This window comes from Cygnus olor, chromosome 6 (genome assembly GCF_009769625.2).
Source record: "Cygnus olor isolate bCygOlo1 chromosome 6, bCygOlo1.pri.v2, whole genome shotgun sequence".
NCBI classification, from domain to species: Eukaryota; Metazoa; Chordata; class Aves; order Anseriformes; family Anatidae; genus Cygnus; species Cygnus olor.
The window spans coordinates 23,393,710-23,410,161 of NC_049174.1; the positions used below are offsets into that span (position 1 = coordinate 23,393,710).

General features: G+C 41.8%; 1 protein-coding gene across 1 annotated transcript in view; it reads left to right on the forward strand.

Moving 5' to 3' along the window:
• The window catches only part of PLA2R1 (phospholipase A2 receptor 1), a 41,579-nt gene extending 36,315 nt beyond the window's left edge, over positions 1-5,264 (forward strand). The window contains exons 27-30 of the mRNA XM_040561216.1: positions 160-276; positions 720-896; positions 1,572-1,601; positions 1,814-5,264. Of these exons, the coding sequence (XP_040417150.1) occupies positions 160-276; positions 720-896; positions 1,572-1,601; positions 1,814-2,028 (539 nt within the window). The 3' untranslated portion in view covers positions 2,029-5,264. The remainder of the gene's footprint in view (positions 1-159; positions 277-719; positions 897-1,571; positions 1,602-1,813) is intronic.
• Positions 5,265-16,452: the final 11,188 nt, after the last annotated feature.

Genomic DNA, 16,452 nt, shown 5'->3' on the forward strand with positions numbered 1-16,452 from the left:
TGAGGATTTTCACATTAGTTGCAAATTTAAGAAGTTATAATGTATAACCAGACATCTCAACCTTTTCAATTAAGGTTCTTCATATTAACTTTTTAAAAGGCAATGTTACCTTTTAATTGAAGGGATTGTTTGAAAATCTGTTTTGTGTTTAATCTGCAGGATCTAATCTTCTGACTATTCAAGACGAAGATGAAAACGCCTTCATTCTGGAAGAATTGCACAGTTTGGGTTATTCTGTGCAAATGGTTTGGTTGAACATCCTGCATGTTACAGATAGTAAGTTTTGGGTGGAAGAGAACTGAATGTAAGAATACGGATTTTTTATTTTATTGTTTTTTAAATGTTGGTATAAGCCCCTTCCAAAGCAGTATTATCTTTTGAAATTTTTTTCACTGTTTATTACCTGTTTGTTGTGTACCAAAAATTTTCTGTAATTGTTACTTAATAGGTTTCTGAATAGTCAATATGTATGCATGTGTGTGAGGGCCTTTATTTTCTTCTTAAAGAAGCACTACAGCCTATCTTCTGTATCAGCTATGTAGTATGTTTTTAAATTCTTAAGCAACAAAAAAGGATTACAATAGCCAAGCAGACAAAATCCTGGCATTTCTTTAATACGGTATTTTTTTTTTTTGTGTGTGAAGGTAAATCCAACAGAAACACAGATACTTATCAAAGGACAATGACATTTTGTAATGATTTATAACTTCTTCCCTTAGATGAGACAGTCTCCTGGTCTGATGGCTCTCCCTTAAATTATTCTAACTGGGGCATCAGAGAGCCTGAATTTGATCATCTCAAAGGGAATTTCTGTATCAGCCTGAGAACCACAGATGGTATATGGCAAATATCTCCGTGCAGAGAAAAAAAAGGATTTGTATGTAAAATGGATGCAGGTATGTGCTTTCATAGAAGCAGGTGATCGTGTCCTTATAACCATTGTTTGTGTGTTCCTTGTTACTTTCTCTTAGTTTTCACTTTAATAATTCTGTTGCTTTGTACTAGAAAAAATATCTGTGGAAGAACAAACCAGCCAGGGTAACCTCCCTGTGAGGAACCTGTGCAGCCTTTTTGTTGCTGCATGCTGCAGTAAACTTTCTTTTGTATGGGTGTGCAGAGAGCCAGGCTGAGCTCCACAGACCCCGCAGTGTGTGCACCTGCACGGATGTGAGCAATGGGAAAACATATCTGCAAGAGACCTGAAGTGTTGTGAGAGCTCACCCAAAATGCCAAAATCACTGCAGGGACCAATAGCTCAAATAATCCACCACTGCACTCCTCTGTTCATGCATTTGCACATTCTAAAGTGTATAAGTACTGCTGTTCATCCTTGCCACAATGCCAAATAATACATTCCTCTAAATTTAAGATATTTTAGGTAACAGATTTAGTCGTGTTTAACTTGGCCTGTTGTAATCGTATTGACATGAGTAAAGTTAAACAAAGAACAGCCTGCTCTTGTATGTTTTGGGGAAGATTGTCTTCTGAGTGTCAATGTTACACTGAGTGTATATATACTAATTTTTGTTAGTTCTGTCGATAGTTTTGTGACTGTTCTGATTCTATTTCAGATATTGATGCAACAGCACCCTCTGAAAAATGTAAGTTCCTTCTGGTCCTTTCTTAATTTTTATAAGGAATAATAATAAGTTTTGGGTTGATATTTTGTGAGATTACTTTTTTAACTGTTAAACCTGTGATTTAAAATGCATATGAAGAGTGTTTTACATAAAATATTTGTATTTTTGTATTTAAAATAATTTATAAATGTAACTATATTTGCGTAATAATGATCTCTGTTCTTCCATTTCAGCATCATACCCTGGGCTTGCAGCTCTGGCTGTTCTTGTAACATTGGTGATGCTGGCTGCCATTTCCATTTTTTTGTGGTGCCTGTACAAACAGAACAACAGACTCTTCAGCAGGATACTGTGGATTAGAAATGCCTATTTTCCACAGATTAACACTGACGTTCCTGCTTTGGAAGAAAGCATCCTCATTTCTGATTTTGAGAGAGATGACAATTAATCCATCGGGAGTAATGAGCAGTCAGGTCTTCAGTGTTAAACTCCACATCCTACAGCATTTTTCTTTCCGTGAGCCAGTTGCAGCTCATCCTCTCAGCCATCAGCAAGGACACCTAAATGCTGCTGGAAGAGCGGTGAGAGGAGCGAAGCAGCAGCCACTGCTCTTTCCTTCGTTTTGAATTTGTTGCAGCATTTGTTGCAGTTTCTGAAAGGTTTTCATGGTGAGCAGTGAGGAGCTGAGCACCAGGCACATCTGATCTCACCAGCACCAAGCCCAAGCTTCCTCGGTGGCAGAGGGGTCTGCGGCCCCTTCTCAGGTGACTCAGGGCACCTAATTCTGGAGAAACCCTTGCAGCTCTGCTAGAAGCGTGCAGGGGGGCTGCTGTGCTTGGACTGCTTTGGCTTGGTGGGAGAATTTGGTGAGGATGCACAGAACCGTGGAGAAATTGGCTTCTTTGGGAAAAGCTGAGAACTGAAAACACTCCCATACTATAAACCTCAAACCCCTCATGTGGAGCAACTGTGTCCAAGCCCCTGAACAGTGGGCATTTCCATGTAGCTTCTTCCTTCGGGAACGTTTGGGCTTTTGTGCTTTGTTTTTACATGTTGCAGAAGCTGCTCACGAGCCAGCATTAAAATTTGTCCTTGAATTTAGGGACTCTGAAACCTATTCCAAGGATTATAGGTTAGTTCTTTCTAATACCCGTTGCATCTGTAAAACGAAGAGTTAATTTTCAGGCAGTGGATCCTTGCCAGGTAGATTTCCAAGCCTGCAGAAAAATGAAGTGACTTCTGATTTGGGAGTGTCAGAGCTGTGGTAGTTTGGCCCATGATGTCTAGTTTACGTTATAAAATATATTAGGCTAGAGTTACAATGATGTATGGACTTTGTCATCCTAAAGTTAATACATTCAGTAGAGATGCTTCTGGTGCTCTGTTAGAAAACAATGTGATCTCTCACCCAGGTTATTTCAGAAACCGAATCCCATCAACCACTTTTAAAGACACTTTGGGGCAATATCCATTTGAAGAAAAATATTGTTATTGAGTCTTGTTAATGTTATAGTAATAAATGGCTTTGGTGTTCACCTACAGTATTACTGCAAGCAGTATTTATGTGCACTCTTCTGAGACTCAGCTCTCCAAACATAAGGAGAATATGAGGGAGAATCACATCTGCAGTTCCCAAAGGATGCTCCTCTCTCTAGTCAGAGAGTCTTGTAATCCCAAAACACACCCTCAGAAGGCTGCTTTTCACTTTTAGTTGTCATACCAAGGTGCTAACGAAGGAGTGAGTTTGCACTGGCCAGTTGTTCCTCCCAGGCTGGTGGCTGTGCAAGACCCAGTTTCAGGTTACAGTGGTCCAAAGCGGACATGCTGACTCCCTGGGGGACTCCCACAACCCTACCCAATCCTCCAGCCACTTCTGTAAAAATATCTGAATGATTTTTGGAGGATTTTTTATTATTATTTTTATTGCAGAGTGGAAAAACAAAATGTTAGTCACAAAGAGTTACCTCAGCATGTAATTATTGTGCCTTCAGTCATCTCTAAAAGCTGCTGTGAAGGGCTGTGCATGTTGGTGGGTCGGTTTGTTTGTTTGTTATAAGGTGACTCATTCTAAGAATTTTGCAAGAGCCCTAAGATGGAGGCACATTTTTGAGAGCTTAGCAAGCAGCCAAAGCCAACTGCAGTGTTTTTATTTAGTATTTATGCACGTACAGAGGAATGTATGACTTCCTTTCAGTTAGATTTCACATGGCCAGTTCTATAAACATTGCAAAAATTGCCTTTTCATGTCATAACTATGTCTAGGGTTATATTTTTCTTAATTAGTTGATACATAGAGTATTTCTGTGCTGGTTTACAGAATTCAAGAAACGTGGTCAAGGAGGCTACAGATGCATTTGATCCCAACACAATTTTCATTTGACTTTTTGAAAAAACTTCTGTGGCTGTAACTATTAGATGTTCTTCTTATTAGGAGTTTTTTCTGTCAGGGGATTTTTCCATCAGATTTTTTCATAAGAAAAGCTAAATAGCTTTTCTCTGTATATTTTGTCTTGTGGTTTGACCCCATCCATTAGTCTTCAGGAATGTTTTTGAAGCTTCGCTGTGGATCTGCAGATTTGTGTATGGGACTGCTTGTACGTGATGCCCACTATTACAGGTTGTGCACTGCAGCTTTTGAGTGCAGTTGCCAGACCATTTGCTATTTGTGTGTATGAACTGTGATAGCTTCCATGGGGCTAATTTTGCAGTATCTCACATTTAAAAAAAATAAAAGATTGTGATCATCACTCCCTTCCCCATGAGAATTTCACCTATTTAAATACAGTTGGAGGAGCTAAAACCAACATCTTTCCTTCATCACATTCACTGACACGTGTACACACTGCCTTCTTACAGCAGTTAGAGTGGCTTGCAGGATGCTTTTTGCTTGCAAGAGTAAGCTGGGTCACCTCAGAGGACGTGCATTTATCAGGCTCTTACGCTGTTACCTAGTTAAGCATACTCTGTCAGATTTTGATGTTAATGAAGGTGTATATTTTTTTCAAAAAACTTACATAGGCATTTTATCAATTTTCCTTGAAGTCTGTTGTAATCATTTTTAATATATTTGAAGGGCAGTTGTATAATAAATAACCCTAACCTCAAAATAGTTATTGTTGATTAACATAGACTATGATGTACGTGATCTTGCATTAAGGGAAAAATAGTTCAAGCAGTGTTTTCTTCATGCTTTGAAATAGTTCTGAGGGAACGGTCCTGTAAATATTTATTTTTAAAATCTTTCATCATTTAACTTTTCTAATTGCAAGTATTATTCACTCAAGAATGTAACTGTTGATTGTTTTCTATTCCTTGTTCTAAGAACTTTTTTTTACGGTGAGAACAATTATTTGCTGGAGCAGCCTCCCCAGGGGTGTGGTAAGAGTCCCCATCACTGGAGGTTTTCCAGATGTGATTCGACAGGGTATTAGATAATCTCATCTAGGTTTCCTTCTGCCATAAAAGTTTGAACCTGCTGATCTTTTGAGGTCCCTTCCCATCTGGGTTGTTCTGTGATTCTATGGATTTTACCATAGCTCTTGTTTGTTTTCCCTTAATCCGAGATCTCCTACCCTGTTCCTGATCAGAGTATGTGGTGCCTACGTTTTGATTGCTGACTGTGATATTATTGGCAGTGATGTTCACTGTATTACTTCAACTGGAAAATTAAAGTGTGAATAATAACTCTCTGTGCTGCAGTTTTCCTTTCCCCAGCTTTAATTAGCTGCCAGGCTTTAGTGTTTTCTAGCAGCAGTTCCCAGGCTTTGGTCCAGGTTATCCTGGCAGGAGAGGGACAGCTCGCAGCAGGCTCCTTTCTGGCTACCTGGCAGCACCCAGCAGACCCACGCACGTGTGTGGTGGCTCCAGTGTTCCCCAGGGCATGAACAAGGGTGTCCTGGGACCTGCGTGCAGGAGGTGCTGGGAGGGGGAAGGAGCCACATGCTGTCAGTAGAGACAGTGGATGCAAAGGAGCACATTGGTGATGCACAGATATTCTCCCAGCGTAGTGCCTGTTCCCTGCAGCTGGGGAGCCAGGGCCTCCAGGGGGGCGACAGGCTGGAGGAATTTTCCTGCTGGACTACAGAGGCTGCGTAGTGTGGGATCCTGTTCATTTCTGCCATGAGCAAGGTGGAAATACACAGACTGCAGAGCAGTAGCTTCCGCTGTAGCACCGAAGTGTTTCCTGTGTCCAAGAAACAGGTTCACCAGAGGCTGAGCAGGCAAGTGAAGGTTGCATTTTCCTCTGCACTGCCCGTTTCTGTGAGTGTGTTTACTGGGAGGGAAGTGTTAGATAATTTTATACCACTCCCAAGATTTGGAGAGGAAGAGTATCCCTGTCAGAGATGGGTGTACTCAGGCCAGCATATAACAAATCTTGTCTGCCAGATAGTAAGAAAAACAAACAAACAAACAAAACAAAAAAAAAAAAGGAAAAGAACAAGAAAAAAACACATGCTTATTTTTGCAGACTGCTTGAGGAGAGAATTCACCTCCTGGTTGCTTAGGCAGTCCTTGCTGTGCATCTGTGAGGAAAAAGATGTGAGATGCTGATGAATTTGTTGCATCCCGGCTGGACAGGAGGCTGCGATAGGAACGTATGTATCTGGCACGACCGGGCGAAGCAAGGGTTGTGGCACAAGGCTGGAAGTGGGCAGCGTGACTCCTAGGCTCAGCTCTGTCCAGTTGTGTCTCCTGGGTGCAGCGCTCTCCTGCCTTGCTCAGGTAGCCTCCTCCCTTCCCCAGCCTTCACACAGATGCTCACACTGCTGTGTCTGCATCATGACGAGAGGCCATGGGGCTGCTTTAAATCTACACACTACTATCCAGAGGGAGTATAAGGAAGAACAGCTTTGCACGCTGTGTGAGACTTGACCAGCTCTGGTTCCCAGGGCGCCACGGCACAAAATCCCATTTAATTTAGCCTCCTACTTTTTCTTCCATCATGTTGCCCCTCCATTAGCTTAATAACAGGCATCCTCAGGCTCCTGTAATAATAAATCCCCCGTAATGAAATCCATGGCATACCCTCCCTCCAGGCCATTTATATATAAGCAGGCTTTTTTGGTGTAAAGCTAAATTGTGCCTATTCAGCAACTGGGTTCAAAATCCTCTCAATAAAAAGGCCTCTTGAGCTAGAATAATATTTGCTTTGGTGATCAGCGCAATGTTGATTTTAAACCCCCGAAGAGCAGTGCTGATCTCTTACAGTCTGACACAGCCCTTGTGCGGGTAGCTGGCAGGAGCAGTTAGCTGAGCTGAAACAGTCGGAGTTGGTAACACTGAACAGGGAGCTTGGAAACTCAGTCCCAGCCTGGCCAGTAGATGGTAGTGGCACACACAGAGCTGACAAAAAACTGTCTGAAAGTCACAGGGATCTGCTCTGGATCCTTCTGAAGATTAATTGAATGGGTAGCAAAACTCCCAGCTTTCAGGACTCTGCAAATAGCAGTGGCACACAAACCTGGCTGCTGCAAAGCTGTTTTATGAGAGCTTTTCAAATCCCAAAGCTCATTCTCAGAAACTTGAAAGGAATGCATCGAAATGTTCAGAATGGGGTAATGCAAGACTTTTTGTTCGTGGGTGGGTCTGGTTTTGTTCGGGGCGTGATGGGAAAAAGCCACCTGGGATTCGGAGTATTAAAGAAATAAGTCAATATGTCTTTGTGGTATGTTTTGGGTTTGATCCTTTTGAGGAAAGGTAATTCACTGAAAATGCTAAAGCTGGGTTTCTTTACGGTAAACGGATTTATTTTAATGCTTTACTTCTTGGCTGTTTTGATGCAGGATTTTACTTAGTAACTTATGTAGGAAAAGGAAAATGAAGATATAAACAGACGCTTTAAATCCATTGCATAAGTAACCACTGCACTGTTGCAAGCAGATTTTTTTCTTCCATTTCTCAACTAATTCTCCAAGTTGCTCAGACCTTAGGAGTTGCTGATTCCTTTCCATAGCCATTATCTTTATGCAGGATGATGGTGATTTAGATTCTGGTTTTAGAAACTGAACTATTAAAAAGAGCACTGAGGAACATTTTTAATAAAGTCTCACTTCCATGCCTGTTTTTATAATCTTGTTTCCTTCTGCTGCAGCTCTCCTATACTTTCTTGATCCTTCAGTGACAAAGCAAATGTGGGTGTCTGAGGCAACCGGCTAGACTCAGTGTGTTGGAGTGCTTGCAAGTAGCGCTGCGGTAATTTATAACCTGGTTCTGAACTGCAATCATTTCCAAAATGTAGACTTAGATAATAGTGAAAACACTTCTACTGCTATTTCCTGTATTTCTAATGCTTGCTTCTGTTGGCTAAGTTGTTGCTTTTCTCTCAGCCTCAGCCTACAAGGTAAATCTCCACTCTGGTTCTCAGAAATAAATGCCTCAAACCGTAGTTTTAGTAGAACAGCAGCTAAACCTGTAGATGCAAGATTAATCTTGGGCTAAAAGTTAGGCTCCTCTACATGCTAACAGAGAGAAATATGGAAGATGTTCTCTGAATCAGGCCCACACAGGGCCACCTACCTGCCTGCTTTCCCAGGGACGCCAGAGTGCAGCCACTGGTGGCCAGCCCCTGGCTACGCTGGGCCATCCACGACTGCGTAACCAACAGAAGGCAATCGCTCTGGCAAAAGCAGGCATCTCAGACCACACTGACACAGTCATCTGGAAACCAAAACCCTCCCTCTGTCTTTTCAGATTTCTCACACACGGATGTTCATATTAAGAAATTAAAAGGTTCCAATTGCTCTGCACAAAAAAAAAAAAAAAAAGTTCTGTATTTTTTGTTCACTTTTTCCTTTTCTTTAGTGTGTATTGAAAATTATCCCACCAAGTACATTCCTTTTGTGAAGCTATTTATACAGGCCATTTGTTCTAAAGCATGATCTTAGGACTTTGAAACTGATAATAGCCTGATTAAATCTGCTCTGCCACTTCCTCCTGCCATAAACTTTGTGTGCATTGTAGGTGAGAAGCCCCTGAAAAGTCCTTGCTGGAAGCCAAGACCATGTGTGCGCAGAGCTGATAAAAGCTATAGGAAAGACAGACTCGACCTAATCAGCAGCTTTGGGCTGCGTGGCTTCACTGATGCTTGGTTTGAGATTGCATCCCAGAGCTTGATGCTTCCACGTTCACTCAGGTATGTAACCAGGATCCCTAACACTGGATGCTGCCAATGAGCTGGGTGTGCATAAACTTTCAACATAAAGTAAAACAGTATTCTGAGTCACGTGCAGCTTAATTTGTTATGGTCCTTGCACAGGCTGTGCATAATTCTGCTTTGGCTGCACTCCTTTCTTTTGAGAAGTTTCTCCTGATGCTAGCACGCTTGTCTATTATGTATCTGAAATCTCATACCTACCTAAATGCTTAGGTGACCTAAATGTATTTTCTGGTGTTTAAAACTCAGTAACATCAGAAGGATCCTTTCTGAAAAGCTCTGAGAGGTAATGTCTCTGCTGCTGCATATCGTGTCCTGTTAGTCCTGTAGGATGTTGAGAGGCAAATTGAATTACTTTAAAAATTGTTTTAAAAGCAAGTACCAAAGATGAAGCTTTACATATGGGACACTGTGGCTGTAAAAACCATAAGGTGCTTTTCAGTTAAATGTGGAAATGCATCAGAGAATCCTGGAGGCTTTCTATCTGGAAACAATGATTTATATAATACAGAAACATTAGCTAGCTTTCCCTTAAAATACTTGTAGAATAAATAGTGGAGTGGCTCTTTGCCCTGCACCATGCCCAGGAAGGCTGCAGAGGCATTGGATTTATCACTGTTTGCTCCCGGGGTGCCCTGTCCCAGGGGCAGAGCCCCTCTGGAGCTCACACCCCGCCTGTCTCAGTCACACATCAGATACGGATGATGGGAGGAAAGCCAACGTGGGCTCCTCTCTCCCTCCTCTCCTATACCATCCATCCCCCCATGCCCCTCCAGAATGCATACGGGTCAATGATTTTAAGTATTGCTATCTACATCTAATCTTGCTTCATTCTTGCCTGGAAGGAAGGCTGTAGAGTGCATCTCAGCTGCTCTTCCACTTGCTCAGGTCTAGCACAAAGCCAAGCCCAACATGGGGGAAAGATGACACTTTCACATGAATGGATCCCTGGTGAAAGCAGAAGTATAAAGGGAACAGAGATCATTTATTCTGACTAGTAGAGATAACTAGAACAAGAAGCAACTGGCACAGCAGGAAATATGTGATAACCATGAGAAGAGCTGGACTGAACAACAATCAGCCACCAGAAGTGGTAGGGTCACTTGCAATAGCAGTGTGCAGTGCTACATTTGGTAGCTATTATTTAGAAACAAACAAATCAATCCATCACCACTGCTGGGGAATAGATTCAAAACACTGTTGGATGTCCCTTTCAGCCCAGTCTGGGTCAAGATTAATTAAAAAAAAAAAAAAAAAAAAAAGAAAATACTGGAATACTGGTGTGTGATTGCTGATGCCTCATCCCACTGCCTTCTAGCCCAAGCTTTCTGCGCCCCGCCAGTGCTCAGCAGCCAGAATTTAGGATCTCTGCGGACACAAATTCCGTGCAGCTGGGATATTGGGAACACCTCTGGTTACATTTGCGGCTAGCCTCAGGGTAGAAAGAGACAGCTCTGAAATGAGCACAGCTGAATCATCCAATCGATCTGCTGCAGCAGCCAGCAGGCCATGGGCACTCAGCCTGCCCTGCGTACCGAAAACCCACGCGCAGGATGGAGGAAGTGAGTGGCACTTCCCTCATTAGAAGTGAATGGCCTAATCAAGTGAAGGCCCAGAATGAAGAGCACATAAATAAAAGGATACGTGCAAAAAAGAAACCTTTTTTTTGCTATTGTTTCTTTTACTTTGTTAGGTTTTTTTTTTTTGGTTTGGTTTTATTTTGTTTTGTTTTTCCAGAGAAGGCACAGACCCAGGTGCCAGGATGTCCGATAATCAATGTAACAGTACTAAAGAAAAAAAAAAAAAAAAAACTGTGGGGGAGAAGAAAATGAGTTCTGACGTGGATATTCCTCAAAGTTTCTGAAAGTGGTATTAAATCAGATCAAGCTGCACAGGGCATCCTGTGCAGGAATGAGATGTGCAGGCATGAGGAGATTCCCCACCTTCCTGGGGCAAGTGTTGCTCTGCCAAGCTCCTTTCTGCTGGGGTGCCCTTTTTCAGGGCTTTATCAGTGAGCTGTAGCTGTCTTGCCCCTGGAGACCCACATGCCTTCTTGAAAAACCTGAGAGGTAAGGAAAACCCACCAGAGCCCTAGCACCGCTCCGCGGCTTTCTGCCTCACTCTGGAGACAAAGAAAATTCATGGGAAGTAGAAAAACACCGGAGCTCCAGAAAGCCCACCTCGGAGAGTGTTGCCAAAGACAAGGACGCCCACAACAGGCACAATACTCAAGCTAAGGTGCGGTGCTGTGTCAGTGCTCGTGTTTATTATTTTTACGACTGCGTTTTAAAGCAATGGATCTTTTGATCCATATTAACTGCTGCTGGGGGAAAGGAAAATAAAGCTCACATAGAAAATAACAAAATTTTCTGGCCGGAGGCCAAAACTTCACAAGAGAATACTGGAGCATAATATGTTTTGTTTAACGGCTTTGTTTCTGATAGATGTTGACTGAATTCAGGGGGATGACGGCACTTCGAACAAAACCAGCTGGGGAAGTCACTCTGTTAAATATTAACCCTCTAAGGAAGAGACTAAACTTGAAATATGCATAAGAAGCATTCTGGGAAAATATACAAATAATTTAGATATCTCGGGAAAAGAAATACGCAATGGCTTGTATTTTTAGCAGAAAGGGAGGAGACAGTTTGTGATCTATGACTGAATGCCTCACAAGGGATAACAATTCAGTCTTCATTTTCTCCCTGTAGTATGCTTCAGCAGCCCTTGGGCTGAAATAAGCCTAATATTAAGGAATGACTTTAGGGAATTAGTAGAAGTTATACATTTCTTGTGATATAAATCATACAGGGGAAAAAGACTATTGTGAGACTACTTTACAATAATAAAGAAGTGGTGTGGGGGCCTCACAGGTGTAAAGAGAGGAACAGCAAACTTTATACTCTGTCTTAGAAAAGGTTATTTTGAAGCTACTGCGATAAATATTCAGATACCTAATGTAATAATGTAAAGCAAACCCAAAAAGCACCACTGTCTTTGGGCAGCAGGCTCCACTGTGGTATATTTCTGTCTCTAACTGTACGCTCCAATGCTTCCTCTCCAACCTCACCAGAGGTGGCCATATAGCATGTACAGGTATTCTATCCCATCGTAGGTGTTTTAGGGACAGGAGAAAGGAAGAGTTAAATTTGGGCACTACACCAAATTCCTGTGCAGTTCTATGTTTAACTTGTGGCCAGTCTTAGCTATAATTACAGCATGACATGGATGCAGAAAATAAATAAATAAATAAAAAAGGATTAAAGGAACAAATACTGTGGTACAAAAACAAGGATGGGGTAAGGAAAGAAATTTAGAAACAATTTTCACCATTTGCTTAACATGTTGGAGATCCTTCCCTGCCTGATACATTGGTTGCAGCACAGAGACATCTGCTGTTAGCAAGTAAGTGCCAAAATAGATGCAACAGAATGTGTTATTGTTTAAAACAAATAGATCATGTGGGATACTGAGCTGATTTTTGTTTTGTTCCCCATAATTCAGCGTGTAGTCATTTTAGGTATCTGATTGTTAGAGAAAAATCTCATTATTGTTCGGCAAGCTGTTTAAAGCCGAGTTGCTTAACAATTAATTTAATATCAGAGCTGTGCATATTTTTGACTTGTTAATGCTGTAGGTGGTATTACAGGCTTAGCGAAAGTATGATCCAGCAGGCAATAGAGTAATTAGCAAAGTACCTTCTAAGCTTGCCCGTTCTCTGATTATTTGCAACTCTAGTTGCTTTGATATAACTTGTCTGTGTGTGTGCTCTGACAGCTATTATGACTGATGAACTGAAGTAATTACAAAGTGTTCCCTTTCCAGAACGCTCTGCAGCACCCTGCCTGTCCCACGACTGATTGAAATTACAACTGGTTATGTAAAGTGATCGCTTACACTATTTGTGACAGGAAGCATTAGGCTCAAGCATCCCAGAGTGACCAAGAATGAGGTTCTTAATGTGGTACCATACATTTGAATATCATGGGGGAAATCGACACATTTTGACAGGAATTTGTGCAAAAGGGACCCAACCCTGACTCCTGCTGGTAAGGTGCCATTTGTAGCAGATATCTTAGGTTGTGGGTCCTGCTGCTTTAATCCTGCCCTTGTGAAAACAGAACAAAACAGCAACCAACCAACCAAATCCAGCAGGTGGACTGCTGAACATGTGTGGGCACGCACTGCTCTTTGCTTCGGCAGTTGCAATAGCAGTAACAACCAAGTGGCCGAATGACATGAGAGCAGCGGTCAGTCATTGACTCCAAACCTCAATCAGTCTTTATCTATTTCACAGAAAAACTTGGCAAAGAGAAAGGGAAAGCCACGCATTTTGCTGTTGTGCTGTTTGGTGGCAGGTACTCTCAGAAGAATTTGCCTGATACTGGGAGTTGGGGAGGTCCAGGCTCTGCGTCCTGGTTTTGCTACTATCACGTCATCTTGGCCAACTCACCTCTTTTTTTCTTTGGGTATTCCACATACTCAAAAAGGAAAAAAATGATTGTTTGTGGAGATCTTCTAGGGGAAATGATTGTACCATGCAAGTTGCAAAACCACCACATTATTACTAAACGGAAAACCCCCTTGCAGTAACAGTTTGAAGCACCTGAGTCCATCGCTGTGTCCAGCCTGCTCCTAAGGACAGACAGATATATGTTCTGCCAGAAAATTGTTGGTAAGATTTAATTTCCAAAGTTCTTTTTTTAAAACTAAACTTGAAGTAACTTTTATTCTTATTTCAGGCAAATAACAGTAACAGGAAGGAGCTAAAATGACAGTGTAATGAAGTGGATAAACTAACTGTATTTTCAGTAACATATTGAGTTAAAATACAAGATTACTGTCCACAGCTTTTTTCATTACAGCATTGTTACGGTGTTATGTTACAGCATTAACAATCTTTCAAAATCCATGGTATTGTTTCTAAAACTAAACTGAATGAAGTCAACTTCAATTTAAAGTGATGTCTAGCACTATGTTTGTTCATGCTTTATTTTTGTGCCCAATGTTTCTGTTTAAACATGTTTTGTGAGATGAATAAAGTGTACTCTGACTTGGTCTCTCCATTAACTTTTGCTTTTAAAGTCCAGACTCTCGGCTTGGTTTTTGCTCGTTCCTACTTTGCTATGTCTGCCATGTCCTCTCTGGCAGTGCTTGTGGTTATAAAAGTGTGTGGGAATAAAGGTTAAAGATAAATGCTAGGTTTAACAAATATGGTTATTGTTGCCGTAAGGAGTCATTTCTGAAGTTAGTGGTTGGATCGTTCTATTTTTGAGGTAGGATTAGAATTGCATTCAGCATTCATGCCTGAGTTAGAGTTAAAATTAATATACTTTTAGCACTTTGTCTTTCTGAAGACTTCAGATTATTAAATCAAGGGCTAGATTCATAAGGGGAACATAGTCTAACCATCGGACTTTATACCAACAAGTAAATATTCAACAGGTCACAACGAGAACATGAGACAGTGCTCCAGTAGTAACTGTACTCATCTGTGGGGAAAAGGAAGAGGAAGACCTAGATTTGTCTTTGTGCTCTAATACATAGTTTTGTGCTTTGAATAAAGTGGATCTGCTCCAATGAGAACTTTCTTTAGTCTAGTAGTTACTAAATTCACTTGGATTGATGTGGGGTTCAGATTCCTCTTAGATAAAGGGATTACATTTGAGTCTCCCATAGCAAAGGTATCCAAACTACCCATGTTTTTGCTAAAAAAAGAGACAGCAGCATCTTCTCTTTCTCTTTCTGGGAACTTTCTTAGTGGACCAGTCCATTGATAAAGTCTAGAGAAAAGTGAGGATCTGAATAACTGCACTGTCAGGACTTGTACAGGGGTATCAGGAGCAAAAGGAATGCTAGGGAAAATGTGGGCGTGCTGCTGAATGGTGTGCTGGTAACAAAGGACAGAGAAAAGACCTGTGCATTCTACACCTATGTCTTTACTGATAAGATTTGATTTCACAAATTCCAGGCCCCTGAGAACACTGGGAGCATTTGGAGCAATGAAGATTTATCCTCAGTAGAAAAGATCAGAACATTTAAAGAAATTGGACATAAGCAAGTCCCTGGGACATGCTGGGCTGCATCCACAAGTACAAGGGGCAGATGTCATGGTGAGACCACTCTCAAGTAACTTTGAAAGGCCACAGTGATCAGAGAAGTCTCCTGAGGACTAGAAGAAAGCAAATGTCATGCCTCTCATCAACAAGAGAAGAATGAGGATGTGGACAACTGCAGGCCAGTCAGCATCACCTTGATACCTGGGAAGGTGATGGAGCAAATAATTCCACAAACAAGTTCCAAATATATTAAGGACCTGAAAATGATTGGGAGTCATCAGTGTTGATTTATGAAGGGAAAATCATGCCTGACAGACCTGATAGCCTTCTGTGATGAAATGATTAGCTTGGTGGACAAGCAGAGAGTAGTGGATGTTAATCATCTTGATTTAGCAGGGCTTTCAACACCAGCTGCCATAACATCTTCATTAACAAACTGATGACTAGACAAGTGGACAGGGAGGTAGATTGAAAACTGGTTGAAATGCCAGCCTTGAAATATTATAATCAATGGCACAAGGTCAACATTGGGGTCAACGCCACTTAACATGTTCATTAATGGTCCTTGATGATGGGTCAGAGTGCACAATCAGCAAGTTTGCAGACAGCTGAAAACTGGGAGTGGCTGGTACACCAGGTGGTTGTGCTACCATTCAGGGGGATCTCAACAAGCTGGAGAAATTAGCCAAGAGGAATCTCACGGAGCTTAACAAAGGGAAATGCCAAATCCTACAACTGGGAGTAAGGCCCTAGCAAAACAGTGAATGCAGGTAACTCTGCCTAAGATGGTGACCAAATGACTGGGAAGTAACTTTACAGAAAAGGACCTGGGAGTCCTGGCGAACACCAGTCTGAACACGAACTAGCAATGTGCCTTGAGCAAAGAAGGACCAACAGCATCGTGGGCTGCATTAGGAGAAGAGTTGCCAGAAAGTCGAGGGAGTTGATGGTTCCCCCCCTGCTCAGCATTGGTGCGATGCATCTGGAGTGCTGGATCCAGTTTTGGACTCCACAATACGAGAAAGATAGGGATTTGGTGGAGCCAGCCCAGCAAAAACCACAAAGATGATTAAGGGACTGGAACATTTGTCATATGAGGAGTGGCTGAGAGAGACTGTTCAGCCCGGAGGAAAGAAGGCTCAGGGAGATCTTATCAATTTACCCAAATATCTAAAGTTGGGGTGAGTAACTTAGATGCAGCCAGACTCTTCTGAGTGGCCTCCAGTGAAGGTACAAGATACAACAGGCACAAACCAACATACAGGAAGTTCTTTTTAAACAGAAGAAAAAGGTGTTTTTTTTTGTTTTGTTTTGTTTTGTTTTTACTCTGGTGGTGGTTAAACACCGGAGTAGGTTGCCCAGAGAGGCTGTGGAGTCTCTGTCCTTGGAGATACTCAGGATACATCTGGACGCAGTTCTGGGCAACCTGCTCTAGCTGACCCTGCTCTAAGCAAGGGCTTGCACTAGATGATCTCTAGAGATCCTGTGGTTCTTTGACTTAGTTACTTGCATTCATTTCAACAGCATCTAATTCTTCCAGGTTCACTGGCTGTAAAGAGATTTCTGATGTTTGCGAAGTCGTGCATGCCAATGGGACCTAACTATGGGGCACAGGTTCACACTGAGGCATTTAAATACCGCCTATTTAAATACTGCCTAT